At 36.8% G+C, this 17,060-nt stretch overlaps 2 protein-coding genes across 3 annotated transcripts; both read right to left on the bottom strand.

The window, feature by feature from the left end:
* Positions 1-565: 565 nt before the first annotated feature.
* prkag1 (protein kinase, AMP-activated, gamma 1 non-catalytic subunit) lies at positions 566-7,340 on the bottom strand. The gene is made up of 13 exons (XM_044177472.1): positions 7,193-7,340; positions 6,154-6,205; positions 5,948-6,048; positions 5,777-5,858; positions 5,627-5,685; positions 5,357-5,402; positions 5,217-5,271; positions 4,457-4,583; positions 4,114-4,279; positions 3,972-4,009; positions 2,888-3,034; positions 2,399-2,498; positions 566-2,254 (listed from the first exon to the last, which is right to left on the bottom strand). Exons 1-13 carry the CDS (start codon positions 7,199-7,201, stop codon positions 2,244-2,246), a joined length of 993 nt encoding a protein of 330 aa, XP_044033407.1. The 5' UTR covers positions 7,202-7,340; the 3' UTR covers positions 566-2,243.
* Positions 7,341-7,586: 246 nt separating this feature from the next.
* On the bottom strand, positions 7,587-13,140 carry rhebl1 (Ras homolog, mTORC1 binding like 1). Of its 2 annotated transcripts, none has more exons than XM_044177476.1 (8): positions 12,716-13,140; positions 11,507-11,578; positions 11,338-11,405; positions 11,014-11,096; positions 10,454-10,528; positions 10,304-10,351; positions 9,399-9,480; positions 7,587-9,306 (listed from the first exon to the last, which is right to left on the bottom strand). In XM_044177476.1, exons 1-8 carry the CDS (start codon positions 12,765-12,767, stop codon positions 9,214-9,216), a joined length of 573 nt encoding a protein of 190 aa, XP_044033411.1. In that variant the 5' UTR covers positions 12,768-13,140; the 3' UTR covers positions 7,587-9,213. The 2 variants fall into 2 exon arrangements, with proteins under 2 accessions (XP_044033411.1, XP_044033412.1); XM_044177477.1 differs by having other exon boundaries at positions 10,454-10,510; positions 12,716-13,136.
* Between the last annotated feature and the right edge of the window lie 3,920 nt (positions 13,141-17,060).

Here is a 17,060-nt window from a genome sequence, read left to right as displayed (position 1 = left end):
ATATATTAAAGCAGCTATAAAAAATATTTTAGATTGACAATGTTTCACATTACTACTTATAAGTGATCATTTGTAGTGATGAACTCATGGATAATTATCATGAGACTGCAGCTCCCCTCAGCTCTACAGAGCGTTTTAGCCTCTTTCAGCTCATTTTTGTTTTCTGGCCCTCAACTTTACTGTTTTGGTTCACTCAATGTTGTTTTTAGCCGCCCCCGGCAAGGTGAAAAAGCGCTAAAAACGCATTTAGAGCTACCTATCCAGCACCAAACAGCAAAGTTAGGAACTAGCTGGTGAACAAAGTGGAGCATTTAGCAGCTGAAAAGCCAGATGTTTCCCTCAGGAGTTGTTAGAGACCAAAAACAGAGCTAAAGAGAGAGTGAATTACATTCATCAGGATGGACACAAACACGACTCAAAATGAATCCTAATGTAGCTCCACGTCTGAGTTAAAGTTAATGTTGCATTGTAAATCACTTCCTCATCAATGCGACCCATTTACATCTTTAGACAAGTTATATGTGATATACAAGATGTATGCATTTAACAATAATGCCATTTAAAACAAACTCAAAGAACTTTTATTGCTCATCCTTTAAATTATGCTATCAATGCAGATTAGTACAAAAACTGTGCATTTACATACAGTTGTACACATTCAGTTTCATATATACCAGGAAGTGTGACATGTTCCTGGCCTATCTTAAGAAAATGGAAAGTAAATGCTGGTATTTAGTGATTTTGATAAAGTCCCCTAAACACAAGGAACAGAAAACAGTTGAATAAACCTAGACTTGATGTTCGACTTTAGCTGACATCAGCATAACTCACCAAAAAGATATAAATCAGAAAATTATCAAACCCACAGAAATGGTTAATTTGACCGTTTAAATTTCAAGTGAACTTTAAATTTTTTTTTATTTTGCAGCATTGAAGCAATAAGCAAATCCCTTTAATGCTGTTAATACCAAAACCCAAAACAAGCATTAAATATTTTGTTACATGGGACAACACAGACAAAATGGTAAAACATAAAACCCATAAATATCCAGAGCTTGTGCATTCAAACAGAATAAAGCACAATGAACGGTCGTCTCTAACAGCAGATTCATTTATGCTGTTCTAGACTTGGAAGCCTAAAGTGCTCTTCCAGGTTTGCTACTTCGCTGTCTGGCTACACAACAGATTAAAACCTGAGCCCTTGAATTCCTCACACACTGGTAACTGTGGTAACTTGATTTAATTGTCTTGAATCGAGAGCTATTTTTGGAGCAACAGGTCCTGAAGCTGAAATCTGCAAACCTAGCTGACTGAAAATGTAGTTAGACCATGACCAGACCTTTTCCATTTTATATGTGTGAAATTAATTTCAAATGTAGCTGACCAGGTCTAGTGTTTGTAAAAATGATTTAGCTTATTTTATCATTCAGTCTTCACACAAAGGTAGCATGTAGCTAGTTTTTGTATGTATATACTGCATGTACAGTTTATATGACACCTACATACAGATAAATACTTCAGTAACCATATAACTATCGATATGTATTGCAATTTGGAAGTGTAGTTGTTCAAGCTAAAAAATGATTTACAAATCAACGCTCCACCTGCATTTAAATAATCAAACTAGCTGAATGGTGAATAAGACCATTTAAGCCTGATAACTACTTAAATGTACAAAGAACAGGGCTCAGTCAAATGTCATAACGTGCCAGAACACACATCAAATGTTGATCTGACAAAGTTACACAGTGTTTAACGTTACCCTGACATAGGCTTTATGTGCATCTAAATTTCAGCCACATTATAGAAATTAAATGCTGCCAACAAAAGGTAATACAGGTAAATCAGTTTTCGTTTGGCTGGTAACTGATTACTTAATTTATATTATCGGGAATACATTTGTAATCAAAGTCATAATTACTGGTCCTCCTCTACGTACATCAGCACAAGAGCCACAGAGGTGGGAATGATGCCGGGTCATCCTGAGAGGCTGCAGCTCCTCTTCAGAGGTTTCTTGTGCTTTTACATCGATCTTGTGGCTTGGAATTTGGCTCAAATACAGGAGCTTCTCTATGTCCTGTGCTAATACAATTTTATACTGCTGGGTTGCTAAAATAGAGAAGAAGTCTTCATGTGTGAATATATATACTGTCTTAATTCCCCTCTCACGTGCCGGTTCTCTTTCTCTCTTTGCTCTGACATCCTCATAAAATTGTGTAGCCTTTCCTTCTTTGAGTTCTTCCTCAAGCTGTGCCTGTGGACAGAAAAATCGAATCATCAACATATTAAGGAAAATATGTGAACGACTCCACTGCTTTTAATACTACTGAAATACTTCAGTAGTATTACTTCATGTGTAAGCTCCAAAAGTCTTAGATAGCTACACAACTGTACTTACCCTCTTCTCCATCAGTAAGCACTAGTGCCTGGAGAATATCTGAAAGGGAGACGATTCCCTTCACAACATCCTGCTCGTCCACCACCACCAGCCTGTGCACCTGAGGGACACACAGGAGGACCATGAATGTTACTTTTACCTCTGCAAAACAGTATTTCTACCAGAAGAATGTGAAGAGAAATTGATACATGATAATGTAACTATACAAATACACACACACATAGCAGCATTGACTTTTTGACTTCATTAAGTTATCAATGAGTTTCTATTAAATGCAAAATTGGAGTTGGTTGTCAGGCAGTGTTTGATGTGTCCCTCTATTTAGACTTTGATTTTAAAAGAAGAATAAAGTGTGGAGAGACATTTTACACATTGTTTATCATGGGCAATAGTTCATTGCACTTTGGACAGTAATCCTCAAAAGCAACAGAGGTAAACCAGCCACAAGAGACAGCCACTTGGACACACATAACGTCATCTGACTTTCACCTCTGCCTCCACCAGTCTATTGATGATGGCCTCCAAGGTCTCGTGCCTGTGGCAGGTCAGCACTCCTTCAAAGTACTGAGAGCGGTGCTGCAAGGCTTTGGTCACTGTCAGATCAAGGTTGTTGTACGTCTTCTCTGCTGCCAGGTTCTGTATAAACACGGGCCTTCAGGTTAAAAATGTTACTTCATCGTAAATTGCACAAAAAATACTTTCAAAGAATTTTTGGTAAAACTTTAGCCATGACATTCATGTGCCAAATTCCCAGTATAAAATTATCTCTCAAGTAAGGGTGGGTAATATGGATAAATCCTCTAACACAATATACATACGTCACTCTCAATATTGATATAGTACATTTTCTGGCGATGTACATAAATTAAGCAGATTAAAAGAGATATGTAGATAAAATAATCACATGAGAATATCTGTTTGTAACTAATTCAGTGAATTAAATACCTAACAAACTGAGATAATCTATCACATTGAAGCAAAAATACTGAAAATTTAAATTTGCCATAAAGCAGCCCTGCTCATTGATATGCAACACTTCCCACAACGGCCTAATACATTCAAACTTTAAAGGGATAATTACCTAGCGAGAAACAGTATTACAAAATGAAAAATGTCTATTGTCTCACGTTATGTTGTCACATCGCCTAACCATACTAATATTAGAGTTGCAACAATTAGTCGATTAATTGATTAGTCCATCAACAGAAAATCAAATCAGCATCTATTTTGAAAATTGGTTCATGGTTTTCGTCATTTTTCAAGGAAAAATTCCAAACATTTGCTGGTTAAAGCTTCTCAGATGTGATGATTTGATGCTTTTCTTTGTCACATCTGATTGTAAACTTTATATTTTAGGACTGCTGGTCAAATAAAACAAGCAATTACATCATCTTGGGCTTTGGGAAATTATAGGGGGCAACTTTCAAATTTTACAGACAAAGCGATTAATCGAGAACATAATCAGCAGATTAATGGATAATAATAAAATAATCATTAATTGCAACCCTACTCCTATTTGCTCAAAATAACTAAAAAGGAACAAATCCAGTGAGACACTGACAAGATAACTTACAATAACGTCAAATTTTGAGTATATATCCACCACTCGACCTGCAAGAGAGAGGCAGCATGTCAGCACACAAAAACAAAATTCAAGAGGTCTCTGGCCATTAATGCAAAATCAACAAGGAAATCATTTCAGCCAGCCCACATACCTTTGTCGTCCACAACGGGGAGCGCTGACACTCGCTGCTCAACAAAAATACCCAGCGCCGTGTACAGCGGTGTGTCTGTGCGGACCACTGCTATGTTCTGGAATGTGCCGATGTTCAGTTCCTCTAAGGTTTGTCTCAAGAACGAGGGTTTTGGCATCTCTGAGATCTGAAAACAATAAGAGATTGCGCGCATGTGTTTTAGAATATACCGTTTCCTTAACTGTAGCTAGTAGTCTTTACTCTGTTCTAGACGTCTGTAGTGTCACTGTCAGACTGAAAATACAATGGCAGATAATCTAAGTATTTAATGTAGTAGTAGTGAGGATAGAAAAAAGGAACTCACAAAAAGCTTCAGGAACTTGAGAATCCTCTTGTGTGTGAGAATATACAGTGTGTTTCCTGTCAGGGGGTCGATTACAGGCAATCTGTGGATCTTGTTCTTCAGCAGAGATGAAACTGCATCATACAAACTGTGACAAGGAGAAGTTAAAAGACGACCAAATTAATCAAGTTCTTTTGGACATAGCATGTGAGATAAGATAAGATAAAAAAAAATTAAAAGGAAAAGTTACTGAGAGATAGTTACTAATGGCAATTAGTTTATAAGTTTGTCAGCTGCTGGTACCTTGGCAAGAAAAGTAGTAACTTCAAGTGTAAGTGTAGCATTAATAATGTGGGTACAAACTAAACTTTTAGACAACAAAAGGTTTGAACTGAACTATTGATAATTTCATTAAGTGATTAATAAGTTTCTACCAATCACAAAATTGTAGAAAAGCTGTATCCATAGCTAATTTTCAGGTTAGCGGTTTGATGTCTGCCTCTATTTACAGACTCTGGTCAAAAGAATAAAGCGTGGAGGAGCATTTCAGACAGCATTCCTGAAATATTAATACATATATGCATACCGTATTTGTACTTCCTCAGTGACATCTATTGGGAATAGACCAACTGCCACAGGCTAAACCATCAGATACCCCATAGTTGTATGTCCCAGCATGCAAGACCCGTGTATTCAGGAAAGCGAGATTTGACACCAACAACACAATGTAATGCCTGGAAGTACTACTACCAACCAAGCATTAATAAAAAAAAAAACTCACCTTGCATTGGGAGATATGCTAACCAAGGGCTTGAAAGAGTCTTGAAGATACAGCTCTATTATAAACAAGAAAAGACAACATAGTTCAAGACCATCAAAATTACCAGAGTAAATGACAAGAAATACTTAACATATTCTCACCTCTCCATGTTTCAATTTTGTGTTCTTCCAACTCATATATCTGAACCTGAATGATTACAAGGAGAGAAAGGGTTGACATCTTTAAGAAGAACTAAAAAAGGAACCAAGCTCTTGATACAAAGTGGAAAAAGAGCAAGGTCACATTGAGCAACATATTAGTTAAAACACTACCTATGACAAAATAAGCCTGCAGTTCAATTTTGAGATTGAATATGTTACATCTAATCTTACAGTTCAAGGACTATAACCATTTGGTGTCCACCATCTTACCAATGGAGATTTGTAGTAGCGATGAAGGATGTTAATAAAGTCTGTGATGGTTAGCATACCTGTGGAGATGCATGAGGAGCATCAAGTCAGTCCTTTATTTAATTTTGTCTTACACAGAGTGAAAATGTGGCAACTGAAAACTACCCTTACCAACAAAGCACTGCTTCTTGCTGTCCCACAGAGGCGCTGCTCTTACCCCATTAGAAACAAGAGCAAAAAAGGCCTTCTTGACCTGTAAAATTAATTACACCAAACATTTCAGTGTAAATTAGCTAATGATAGATAGACTCCATTTTTTAAGAATAAAAGCTTTTGTTTTACCTGAAGTGATGTATCAAACACAACCAATTTGGAGCTGGTAGGTACAAGGTCATAACACCGGTGGGACTTCATAAACCTGGTGTACACATTGTGCTCTGGGTCTGAAGGAATGAGAGAGAAACTATTGAGGACATGTGTTCGCTGTTTTTAAACTGCACTGTTTCTAGGTTTGGTCTCATGAGATGTATATAAGTCATTTCCTTTACCCTCTATGACTGGGTCCTTTTTGCCTTCAAGATCATCAATAGGTACTGGAATCTGAAATAAAAAGATCATGAAAAGGTCATTAAAATTCTGTTTGTCTAGGCGACCTCCAAAACAAGTGAATGTTTGTTTTACAAAAGCCTGCATAACATGGCCAAATAATGCCCAGGCTAGCTAATTTATTATCAGGGTTATGGACAGAAGCACCGACTGGCCCGCCAAGTGAGGCTATAGGCAGGCATAATGGTTTAAAATGTTTAGGATTAGCGGTTAGGCATAACCCTTGACATGGTAAAGTTTATGTATGATCTTGTAATGTCAACTGTTATATTTAGGTTAAGAATGTGTTATCTATGCATGGATGCTTAAGGCGGATTTAACGTTATATTCATCGAGTTGTTGCAAAAGTGTGTTCATCAAGGTGTCACTAACAACAGATGCACTTGCATTGTTACCAAGGATAAGCACAACTGTTTAACGTTAGAAAAATAGCTAACGCTATAACGCTAGTTGCATCCGCTGTTATAAAGGATTCATTTGACACTAACTTACTGCTATAACTTAACAATGCCTGGGTGGCAAACTGGCAGACAATGTCGCGTCGTCGCTGTTGAAGATATATGCAAACTGAATAACGCTACTTTGAACAAATCCATAATAATAACGTTGACGAAGCATTAGCATTAGCTAGCTAGCGTCACAGAGTGTTGACGTTAACGAGCCAGTCGAGGTGACTTTCCATTTCAGCTTTACGTCAGTTACCCTGGTGAGACATTGCGTGGCATGTCTTTTTAAAGTAATGATTGTACACTGATACTGGGGCTGAAACCAGTCACAATCGCCACTGGCAAAAATATGCCTTCATGACGGTTGACTAACGTTACTAAAAAGTGAGCTCGCCTATTCTACCACCCTGCCAAGAATTAGCTAGTTAGCTGCTACCGTTAGCATGCTTGGAAAGTCACGTTAATTAAACTTATGTGGAGGAGGTTTGTTAAAAAGCTAACGATCTATACAAACTTAGTTAGCTAGATAACTTACACACTCCATATTATTCCATTCGCCGTATCGCCTTCCAGTAACTGTTCACAACTGGCAGGATCTCCCAAAGCCACACAGGTCTTCCGCTACAACTTGCAATGAGCAACCTGAATGGCTGTTAGACCGTTACCGTAGTACATGTAGTGTTACCGCACCACAATCTCAGTTCTGAAGCAGACCGTAAATTAACCCACATACTATGATGCTGTGTATGCCAACATGCCTCTGTACAGTAATTTAACGTGCAAGTGAAGTTACAGTATAGCCCGATGACCAGTTTTTGTGGTTCATCAACCCTAACCGCCACTGAAGGCTGTGCAGCAAGGTACTGTATCGGCTACCTTGCTTTTTGCTACATAAATAATGCAGCCAAATTCAGCACAATGACACATCCCATGAGTAACAGATTTATTTATATACAAAACTGTTTACAGCAAGATTTCTGAATTAACATTGACCCACAAGGGGATATTGGTGTACAGGTGCACACCACCTGCACCTGGGTATCAAGTCAACAGAAGGAAGAAAAAAAAAAAACCTTTAAGAGCACCTTGAGTCATGAAGGGAAGCAGATGAGGGAGTTTGAACAACTTTAAGGCACAAGACACAGCATCACCAGCTTCTCTTCAACCATCATCAATCACCCATCAATCAACTACTTACTCAGCAAAGCACTTGATAGAATTGTACAATTATCCACTACAGGTACAACATGAGGATTATTGGAGGGGGGGTAAGGCTACAGGATCTAAGAAAAACAAGTCATCAAGGATCTCAAGCATCTGACGGTGATCATGCAAGTACACAATTATGAATTAAATGGACTGCTTGCCATCGGGGCTTGGTTTTATCAAGCCTACATGAACCATCAAATCAAAACCATGAGCTCAAAAATTACTAAACTAACTCAGTGGCCTTCAGCCAATTAAATAGTCTTACGCTGTGTTAAAATGCAATTAAAAAATTGCAACTCAACAATGTTCATAATTATAACCATATACTCTACTTAGGATATTGAAGGAAGAGCAAACCTGCACCACTCAAGATTAACAAATATTATTAAACCAATTTCTAAGATTCTATTTATATTGTATAAAAAAGGCCATAACTGGTAAATACCAAAGATCTATTCATACCTATACTAAATTTCTCTGAAGGTTGTCCATAAGATAACAGCTTTATTACAGTCAATAAGGAATTAAACTGTACAAACAATGGAAGAGGACTAATCCGCTTAGCAGAAGAGCTTAAAATGTGAGTTGTTACATATACAAATAGATTCCTCCATCGTGAACAGTTCAAGAGTTCCTGGTACCTGAAGAGGAGTTGATAAAAATTACAGTGAGAAGAACTGTGAAACCAGTGAAATTTCTTATGTGAAGTCTCATTCCAGGGTGTTCAAGGAAATCCACCATTTGTGAGAAATACTGACATTTTAACACCACATTTAAAGCAATGTGTACTGTGACTCTCCATCACTGTCAAAAAAGACCTGCTGAACTAATCCCAGTCCTTAAAAAGGTTATTAACAAGCCCTCACTGTACATTAACTCAACTACTCCAAGAGTTATGAGACAATAGCCAATGATGTCTCAAACATCAGACTTACAAGTAGTTATTATCATAATACGTTCATGACAAAATTTGATGCAATTCATTGGGACCAATATGTTTGGCAATATTATTTTGTTTTCTGAGCATTTAGTTGAACTCAAAGTCAATATTTTTCCCAGTAATAGATTAGATTTCAATATTTAAAGAAAGTGTTCACTGGTGGTGCTTCTTTGCCTAAAACAAAGATAAATCTTGCTCTTAGAAACTTCTCCCTGTGGTTACAATTAGTGGGATAGTTTATCAACTGTCTGAGCAGTTGCCTTGCTATGGAAATCAATCTGATATCACAATGGAGCAGAAAAGTTCCACTGCAGTGTCTTTGTGCCGGTGAGGTCACGATTGGCAAGCTGGTGAAGTTGTGCCTCCTGTCTTCAGCGAATGAGCTTACAGATATCCTGGCTGCACTTTTACATCACAGCGCACTTCTTCTCTTCCTGGGGTGCATTTCCATCAGCTTTCTCCATCTCCAAAATGATCCGCTTGAAAACCTCCACAGCAGTCTGCATTATAAGAATATGGTCATCAGAGTGTGAATCTGTGTCAGAAATAATGTGTGGACTGCACCGATGAGTATTCAAAGAGATAACATTACCTCATTCTCCTTGGCTGAGGACTCCATGAATGCAGCACCCCAGGAATCTGCAAGTTTTTTTCCTTCCTCTGGCTTGATAACCCTGGGAAAAATGAAATGGAAACTTCACTTAATGAAAACAGAAAACTCCTTTTGTATTGCACGCATACACTGACTTAGAGCACTCTTTTTAAGGAGTGTTTAAGTAGGTGGTGACGGAAAAGTTGAGAGAGAGAGACAAACATGTGGTATGTTTTTTTAAGGATAAGGCTGACAATATTCTATATTTTCTGTTATTGTCAACAAATTCCATGAAAAGAACAAAACCAGTTAGTTAGTCCATCTCTTAATACTTTCTGACTTCACCAGCATGTCTGTGGATCTCAGCCACAAACTCATACGTTCCTACTGACAATGTGAATCTTTAAAAACAGGTCACAAATACATAGTGTTTGTTTTGTTTGTTTTTTTAACATTTTTTTAAATGCTGAATAATTTCCTAAAACAGCTGGGCTAGTTTTTAGCAAATGAAGGAACATGTCATCTAATGCAACAGTGTGACTCAATTACTTGTTTTTAATAGTGTTTGGACAACAATAGAGGTCTAAATCACAGAGGAATAAGTTATATCAGGCTTTGGCTACACACACAATACTTGTTAACGGGATAAATTCATTGTTTGTTTCGCTCTTTTCATGAGATTTGTTGAAACTAAAGAAAAGTACAGAATATCACCGGACTTACCCTTTTACTGCCAAAACAACAGATGCTTGCCATTAAAAATGTCTTTAATGTTGAATTATATTGAGTGTTAACGGATATTTTAAGACCAAAATGTCTGACAGCATTATCAGTGTTATTTATACATTTATACAGTAACAACATATGCAGTTTATATTCTAAAGACTTTCAATAATCATGATTACCTTTCCATGTGGAGATCTTTTTTGTTCCCTACAAGAACAGTTGGAACCCTAAAAAGAAAATATCCAGGTTAAAAAAAAAGAAAAATCACTTGGAAAAACAAAAAAGACAATTTTGGAAGCATTGAATTTTAAAGATCCAACTAAACTTACTGAATCTTCCCAACCATGTCTAGCAGCTTGTCGTGTAGAACCTGCACAACTTCAAAACTGAACAGAGACAGACATCTAAGTACTTTTAGATACTGATCTGAGCGTAGTCAGTATGTACCTCTAACTTGTAAATTACTTACTACTAACTTACTATTATAATACATTGCCAGTCCAAAGAACCCTATACTTAAGCACATTTAGTTAAAGCAATCGGCAAACAGGCACCTAAAGGAGTTGAATACAACAAAAGCTACAGCCTTGACAATGACCATAGAGTTTATTCAACCCCTCTCGGATACAGTATCAAAAATAGAACATTATAAACCTACTTATATGGCATTAGATGACACTGTTGGTATACACAACAGTGGGTTCAACCCTTGTAAATCTTTGTGGTTTAGGAATAATGTATTATGAATAGTAAAGTCTGTATATGATAAAACACAATGCTAGCATACATTTTAAGACACAGTATTGTTTACCTAATGTAGTGTTTTAAGACTTTTAACAGTACATGCCTCATTATTCAAACAGATATGAAAACACAACCATACACTCACCTTTTCATGGAAGTCACTGAATAGACAAGGACATACCCATGGATGTCCATTGAGTGGGATTGGTGAAAAATTGAGTACTCATCCTACAGACAGAGCAGAGGTATTTTAATCCCATTGGGTTACCAAACTATTGTTAAATGTCAGACATACAAGACTATAGCTTCTAGAAAAACAGGCACTTTCCATTTAATACACAACTTGTCTGACATCCGAGTACATCATAATACCAGCAACGCCTAAGGTTAAATATTAGGATTTAACAGATCAGAAGTGTTGATTTAAAACCAAGTTTGTGTCAGATATGGTGGTAAATGAACAACTTACTTGTCCAGCTGTATCAACCAGCTGAAGATTGAAGTCTTGACCATTCACGCTGACCATTTTGTTAAAGGCTAGGGAGAGAGAGGATCTAGTTTTACAAAACATTTATTTACATTAAGCCAAATCCATTGTGACTTTCTTTTCTTACAAACAATATAATAACGACACATACTGTTTTCGATGGTGGGGTCATAGGAATCAACAAACTGTCCTTCCACAAACTGTATTGTAAGAGATGACTTTCCTATGCAGGGCAAAGAAACACAACATACACATTTTAATACAACGTTAAAACTATCTCTTTGTTTATAACAATCCCCTATATTACAATACATAACTGTTACACACAAATACTGTGTCAGTGTATTTACTTATTGGTGGCTTTAAGCCTTTACATGAAAACCTACACCTACCCACATTATCAGTTACAAGTGTTACACCAAATTCTGTGACCAGTTAAAATATGTGATCAGGAATTTCAGCTATATTGCCATGGTAATAGTTTTTATCATATTAAATAACATACATTATTTTGATAGCTATGACCAAAGATGGCAGCAATGTAGTATTTAGATAGGGTCACAAACTTTGATAGCTGTGACTTTGGTGTACTGAAATCTGTGCCCTGTCGGATTCCATGATGCCAGAGGATCAACTAGACGATACAGACCAAAGGCTCGACACATACTGACGTGTGAAGTGGACAGTTTCCGCTACTACAGCCATCTTTTTCTTCTTTACAGCTATTAAAATGTGTGACCTTATCTAAATGCTATGGTGGCACCATTTTTGGTAATGGTTGCTATCAGAATTATGTGATAACGTATGATAAAAAAACGTTTTCAGTGGCAATACAGCTGAAAATGTTCTGTCTTTAAATACAGCTCAAAGTCCTAATTGGGTCACAGATGCTAATTATCATAATTTGGTGCAACACCAGCCACACGAGGACATTTTAGAATATAAACGACTGGTATTGACTTGGTAGGAGGTCGAATATGGTTACAGGCTGATTGCCTTAAATTATGGACATTACATACTTGTTATGTTTGCCATGCTGGCCTAAAAGTTTCCACACACACCACTTGGCTCTATACCAGTATGTCACCGGCTGAGCTAACTTTATTTTCACAGAACATGTTACAAGTAACTAGTAACAGATGGCTACAGCTATACAGCAAGATAACGTCGATTTTAATGTAGTTTAGTAATCAACTGCTCAGCAAGCACATGCAACACAAAGAAACTGAACAAAGGTAATTTAGCGTTACTGGTGTCGGATACACTCAAGGGAAAACAAAGCCAGGACGTTAGCCTGTTAGCCTGTTAGCCAACTAGCTGAATAACATTAGCTGTGCACGAGCTCGTGTGCTTTACTCACCTACAGACCTGTAACCTATAACTGCAATCTTTCGATGTTTTGGTTGAGGCATTGTAGTGAAAACGGTGTTCAATAGGTTTTGATAATGTGGTACGCCACCTAGTTTTACTATATAAACAAACTTTTATCGCCACATTCGTCTCATATCACGTGACAACAACAAACTTTTCGGAGCTGCCGCTCGAGCTCTCTACTGGGCCTCGGAAGTTCAGAATTTAAGTACAGCAAGTACAACTTGTTACGTATCTCAAAAATTGGTCTCTTTCTGTATCTCATATAGTGATCGATAATTTGAAATGATAAAATTATCCTTTCAACGGAAACTGGAAACGAAAAAGCGCTTGATCAACGCGATTACGATTTGCAAGTCAAACTGACGGAAACTGTCATTGTGTAAGCACACCGTCGTAAAACCAGCGGATACGTCAGAACTGACATGGCCGTGCAATCTGGCCAATTTGTACAGTAGAGGTCACTCTTTGTGCGTCACCGCCATGGAGGTCCCAGCATGTTTCTGACAGACATCATTTTTACACTTTTCCAGAGCACCTTCAGGCCACAGACCTATTAATGTTAAATGTAAGACAGATGTCCGGTCACAACCTCATCTGAGCAGATTTTGATCCAGGAAAACCCATGAGAGAAGATGCTGTTGGGATTAGTGTATTGGAAGTGCTCAATGTCTACTGTATGTTGTTCCTATCTGACCTGCCACCTACCCAGATGACTGAAATACACAGATGCCAGTGTGGGAAGAAGTAATCAGATCCTTTAAAAAAAGTTAAAGTAGAAATATGGTATACAAATACTCCATTACAAGTAAAAGTCCTGAATTCTAAATGTTACTTCTAGGTCTGTAAAAGTACAGAGGTATTATCAGCAAAATGTACTTAAAGTAGACTATCAAAAGCAAAAGTACTCCTTATGCAGAATGGCTCCTTTCACAGTATTATATTTTTATAAAATATTATACTATTCTGTTTTTATCACTAATGAATAAATGTAAGAGCATTTAAATGTTGTAGTTCATCAATGTAAAAAGTACACTGAGGACTGTACATTGATGTAAAAAGTAACTAGTAACTATGTGTCAAATACATGTAGTGGAGTAAAAAGTACAATATATGCCTCTGAAATGTAGTGGAGTAGAAGTATGCAGTAGCATAAAATGGAAATACTCAAGTATGGTGTGTCAAAACTGTACTTGAGTAAATGTACTTTGTTACGTTCCACCACTGACAGATATATTGTATGTCTGTTTGGGGAGAAGCCTAAGCTAAGTCATCATATTCTCTTATTGTGCCGACGTGTGATGAAAGAAATAGTAATAAGTAAAATAAAACCTTTAATTTATATGCTACATCTCGTTTTGCTGGGCTTGGACACCTTGAAATCTCTTTTAATTGTTCTGCTTGTCAGTGAGCATTGAGCGCTTCAGGTGAATAAAGACTTAATTGAATAAATCTCTTTTGATAATAAAAGTGAAATAGAAAGAGGAGCACCTTTTTTCCTGCACCTGATTCAGTTTCGTCCTTAAAGCTCACAGGTTTGGGCACAAAAATGCCATAACTTACTATGTTTAGTGTTTTCTATAATAGTATGTTTGAATATCCTGGCACCAACCTATAAACTAGAGGTGTCGGTGTTAACTGAAGTTATAATTATGATGTGTATCTCACCTTTTAGTTATCTTTCTTCACACTTTATGCCCCTCTCTGGCTGTACCAAAAGTGTTCCTTACTTATTCTTTGATCAGATATGTACTGACTTAACTAATCATTTTGCACATTTATAGGCAAAGTTCTTGTATGACTGACTTTTATTAAGAAAAATATTATTATATTCCATGTTTTGTGGTAACGAAAAATAGTGTATATCATTTTGGTATGCTTTATTTGGTACTGAAACTCAGCTATTGCATTGGATACCAAGCCCTAATTTTAACTGAACATTCAATTATTCTGAAGATAAAACAAAGTTACAGAAAAAGTTATTCAAACACTTTGGACGGGACAGATTCTTAAAGCGGGTGATACAACCTGTATGAATAATTATAGTATTCTTCCTGTATTGTCAAAGGTAGCAGCAAAATGTGTAGCAGCACAACTGTTTTGTCATCTTGAAAACAGTCCTTTTCCTCTACACCCCATGAAGTTCAGAGCAAATCACTCTACTACATCAGCCAACTGTTAAGTTGTTGAAAATATTAAAGCTACACTTGATAAGAGGGAGCTGTCTGTGCGGTGTTTCTCGACTTAAGAAAAGTCTTTGACACAGTAAATCACAACATTCTTCTTACAAAAATGGCAACATTTATTTTTGCTCCTGCTGCTTTATGCTGGTTCAAATCCTACCTCAAAAACAGAAATAAGAGTGTGAGGATCAAGGAGTTAGAGTGCCCCAGGGCTCTATTCTAGGTCCGCTCCTCTTTAGCTTATACATCAATTAAGTACCCTCAGCATGTTTTTGAGCTGACGTCCAATTGTATGCAGATAATACCGTTTTATATATATATATATATATATATATATATATATATATATATATATATATATATATATATATATATAAAAAAAAACTGTGAAGAAGCTGCTCTTAAAAATACACAGATAATGGAGGTCATCACAAAGTGGCTTGCAGATTCTTGCTTGCATCTTAATGTAAAAAAAAAACTATGTTGGTGTCATCATAGTCTCAACTATGCTTCAAAAAACAAGTTAAGCAAATTGTTGCAAAAACAAAATACCTGACACCTGAAGCAAAGATTTACTTCCATGCTATAATTTTCTCACATATAACATACTGTTTAACCACTTGGTCTCTTACCACTGATACAATAATAAAGCCTGTACAAGCTGTATATAAACAAGCTCTCAAGGTCCTGGATAATAAACCTAAAAGCTACCATCACTGTAATATACATCTTAGATATGGTCTTCTTTGCTGGGAAAATCTTATTCAATTTCACAATGCTTATTTAATATAGAAATTTCTTAATGGACCAGCAACTCCCCCGTTTACTAGATTCATCGTTCAGAAAAATGTTGGGGTTAGATTAACCACATCAAGAATAAGAGGGGACATAGTTATCCCAAGGAGGAAAACATCTTTCAGCCAGACAGCCTTTACAGTAAGAGCTTCCCACTTTTTGAACAATATTTCTGTTAAATATATAATATAGCGACTCTTATTGTTCCTTTACATATAATCCTAAAACTTAGTTAAAAAGCAACCAGACTTGCCATCATACCTCTCTGCATGTCTTCCTTTATTTGCTTGGCCTTTTGTTTGTGGTTTTATCTCTGTCTTCTGTAATGTAATGTGATTTTATGTTGTCATGTTTTAACTGTCTGTGCTGATTGTCTGCTTAACATTGCTTTGTATTAATTGCCTGCATTTTACATGTCCTAATTTGCATGATTGAGTAAATAAATAATAATAATAATAATAAAATTATTAAAAACAGGTAAGGATGGCTGTTGAGTTCCTCTTGATGCTATGTAAAGACTCTTTTGGCACCTCTTGGACCCCAGCATACTGCATACTAGAAGGGCAACATCTTTTTTTCCCCTTTTGAGACAATGTTGTGTGCTGTCCAGATATTGGGAAATGTTATTAGAACACACAATGACAGATAAGGTGTGGTTCAATAGAAATTAGCCAACACCAACAAATTGGATGTACACAAAATACAGTACGCTAATTTATGGTGTCATTTTAAAATCTTTGACACTGCTTCCACGTGGTCCACTAGAAACAAAGGATGTCTACTGCAGCTTTAAAGTAGCCTACAGATTGAGACATATGTCTATGAAATTTCTAACTTCCCACCTCCAAGCGTTCTGTTCCGACGTCAAACATAAATAAAAAACATGGCTGGTCGTGACAACGTGATGTTTCTTTGGCAAGTGAACACACAATTGCACTCTCAGCAGTGCAGCCTCCTTGCTAATAAAAACGAAACAGAGGAGGAAAAATGACGCATGAACAAATGCCATTATACACATTATTTTACGGCACTTTTATACTCTGAAACTTACCTTAAAGAGGCCATATTATGCAAATTTTCAGGTTCATACTTTTATTTAAGGGTCCTACTAGAATAGGTTTACATGGTTTGATGTTCAAAAAACACATTATTTTTCTCATACTGTGCATTTCTGCAGTACCTCTATTCACCCTCTGCCTGAAATGCTCAGTTTTAGCTCCCTAAAAAGTCCAGTCTGTTCTGATTGGTCAGCTGGCCCACTCTGTAGTGATTGGTCAATGCTTAGAACGTTTGTCGCAAAAGTCACGCCCCTTAGAATAACCGGCTTCCTGATCAGCTGGAAACACTGCAAACATG

The sequence above is a fragment of the Siniperca chuatsi genome, linkage group LG2 (genome assembly GCF_020085105.1).
Source record: "Siniperca chuatsi isolate FFG_IHB_CAS linkage group LG2, ASM2008510v1, whole genome shotgun sequence".
Lineage (NCBI taxonomy): Eukaryota > Metazoa > Chordata > Actinopteri > Centrarchiformes > Sinipercidae > Siniperca > Siniperca chuatsi.
This window is presented reverse-complemented; position numbering and strand designations above follow the sequence as displayed.

Excerpts from the sequence above, each read along its gene's own strand:
- prkag1 (XM_044177472.1), bottom strand. Across the intron at positions 5,859-5,947 it reads TGTTTGATACATCACTTCAG|GTCAAGAAGGCCTTTTTTGC; the intron begins GTAAAACAAAAG and ends TTAATTTTACAG. Across the intron at positions 4,584-5,216 it reads AGCATATCTCCCAATGCAAG|TTTGTATGATGCAGTTTCAT; the intron begins GTGAGTTTTTTT and ends TCCTTGTCACAG.
- rhebl1 (XM_044177476.1), bottom strand. The coding sequence starts at position 12,767 with ATGCCTCAACCAAAACATCGAAAGATTGCAGTTATAGGTTACAGGTCT. Across the intron at positions 11,579-12,715 it reads TATAGGTTACAGGTCTGTAG|GAAAGTCATCTCTTACAATA; the intron begins GTGAGTAAAGCA and ends TGCCCTGCATAG. Across the intron at positions 10,352-10,453 it reads GACATGGTTGGGAAGATTCA|GGTTCCAACTGTTCTTGTAG; the intron begins GTAAGTTTAGTT and ends TTTTCTTTTTAG.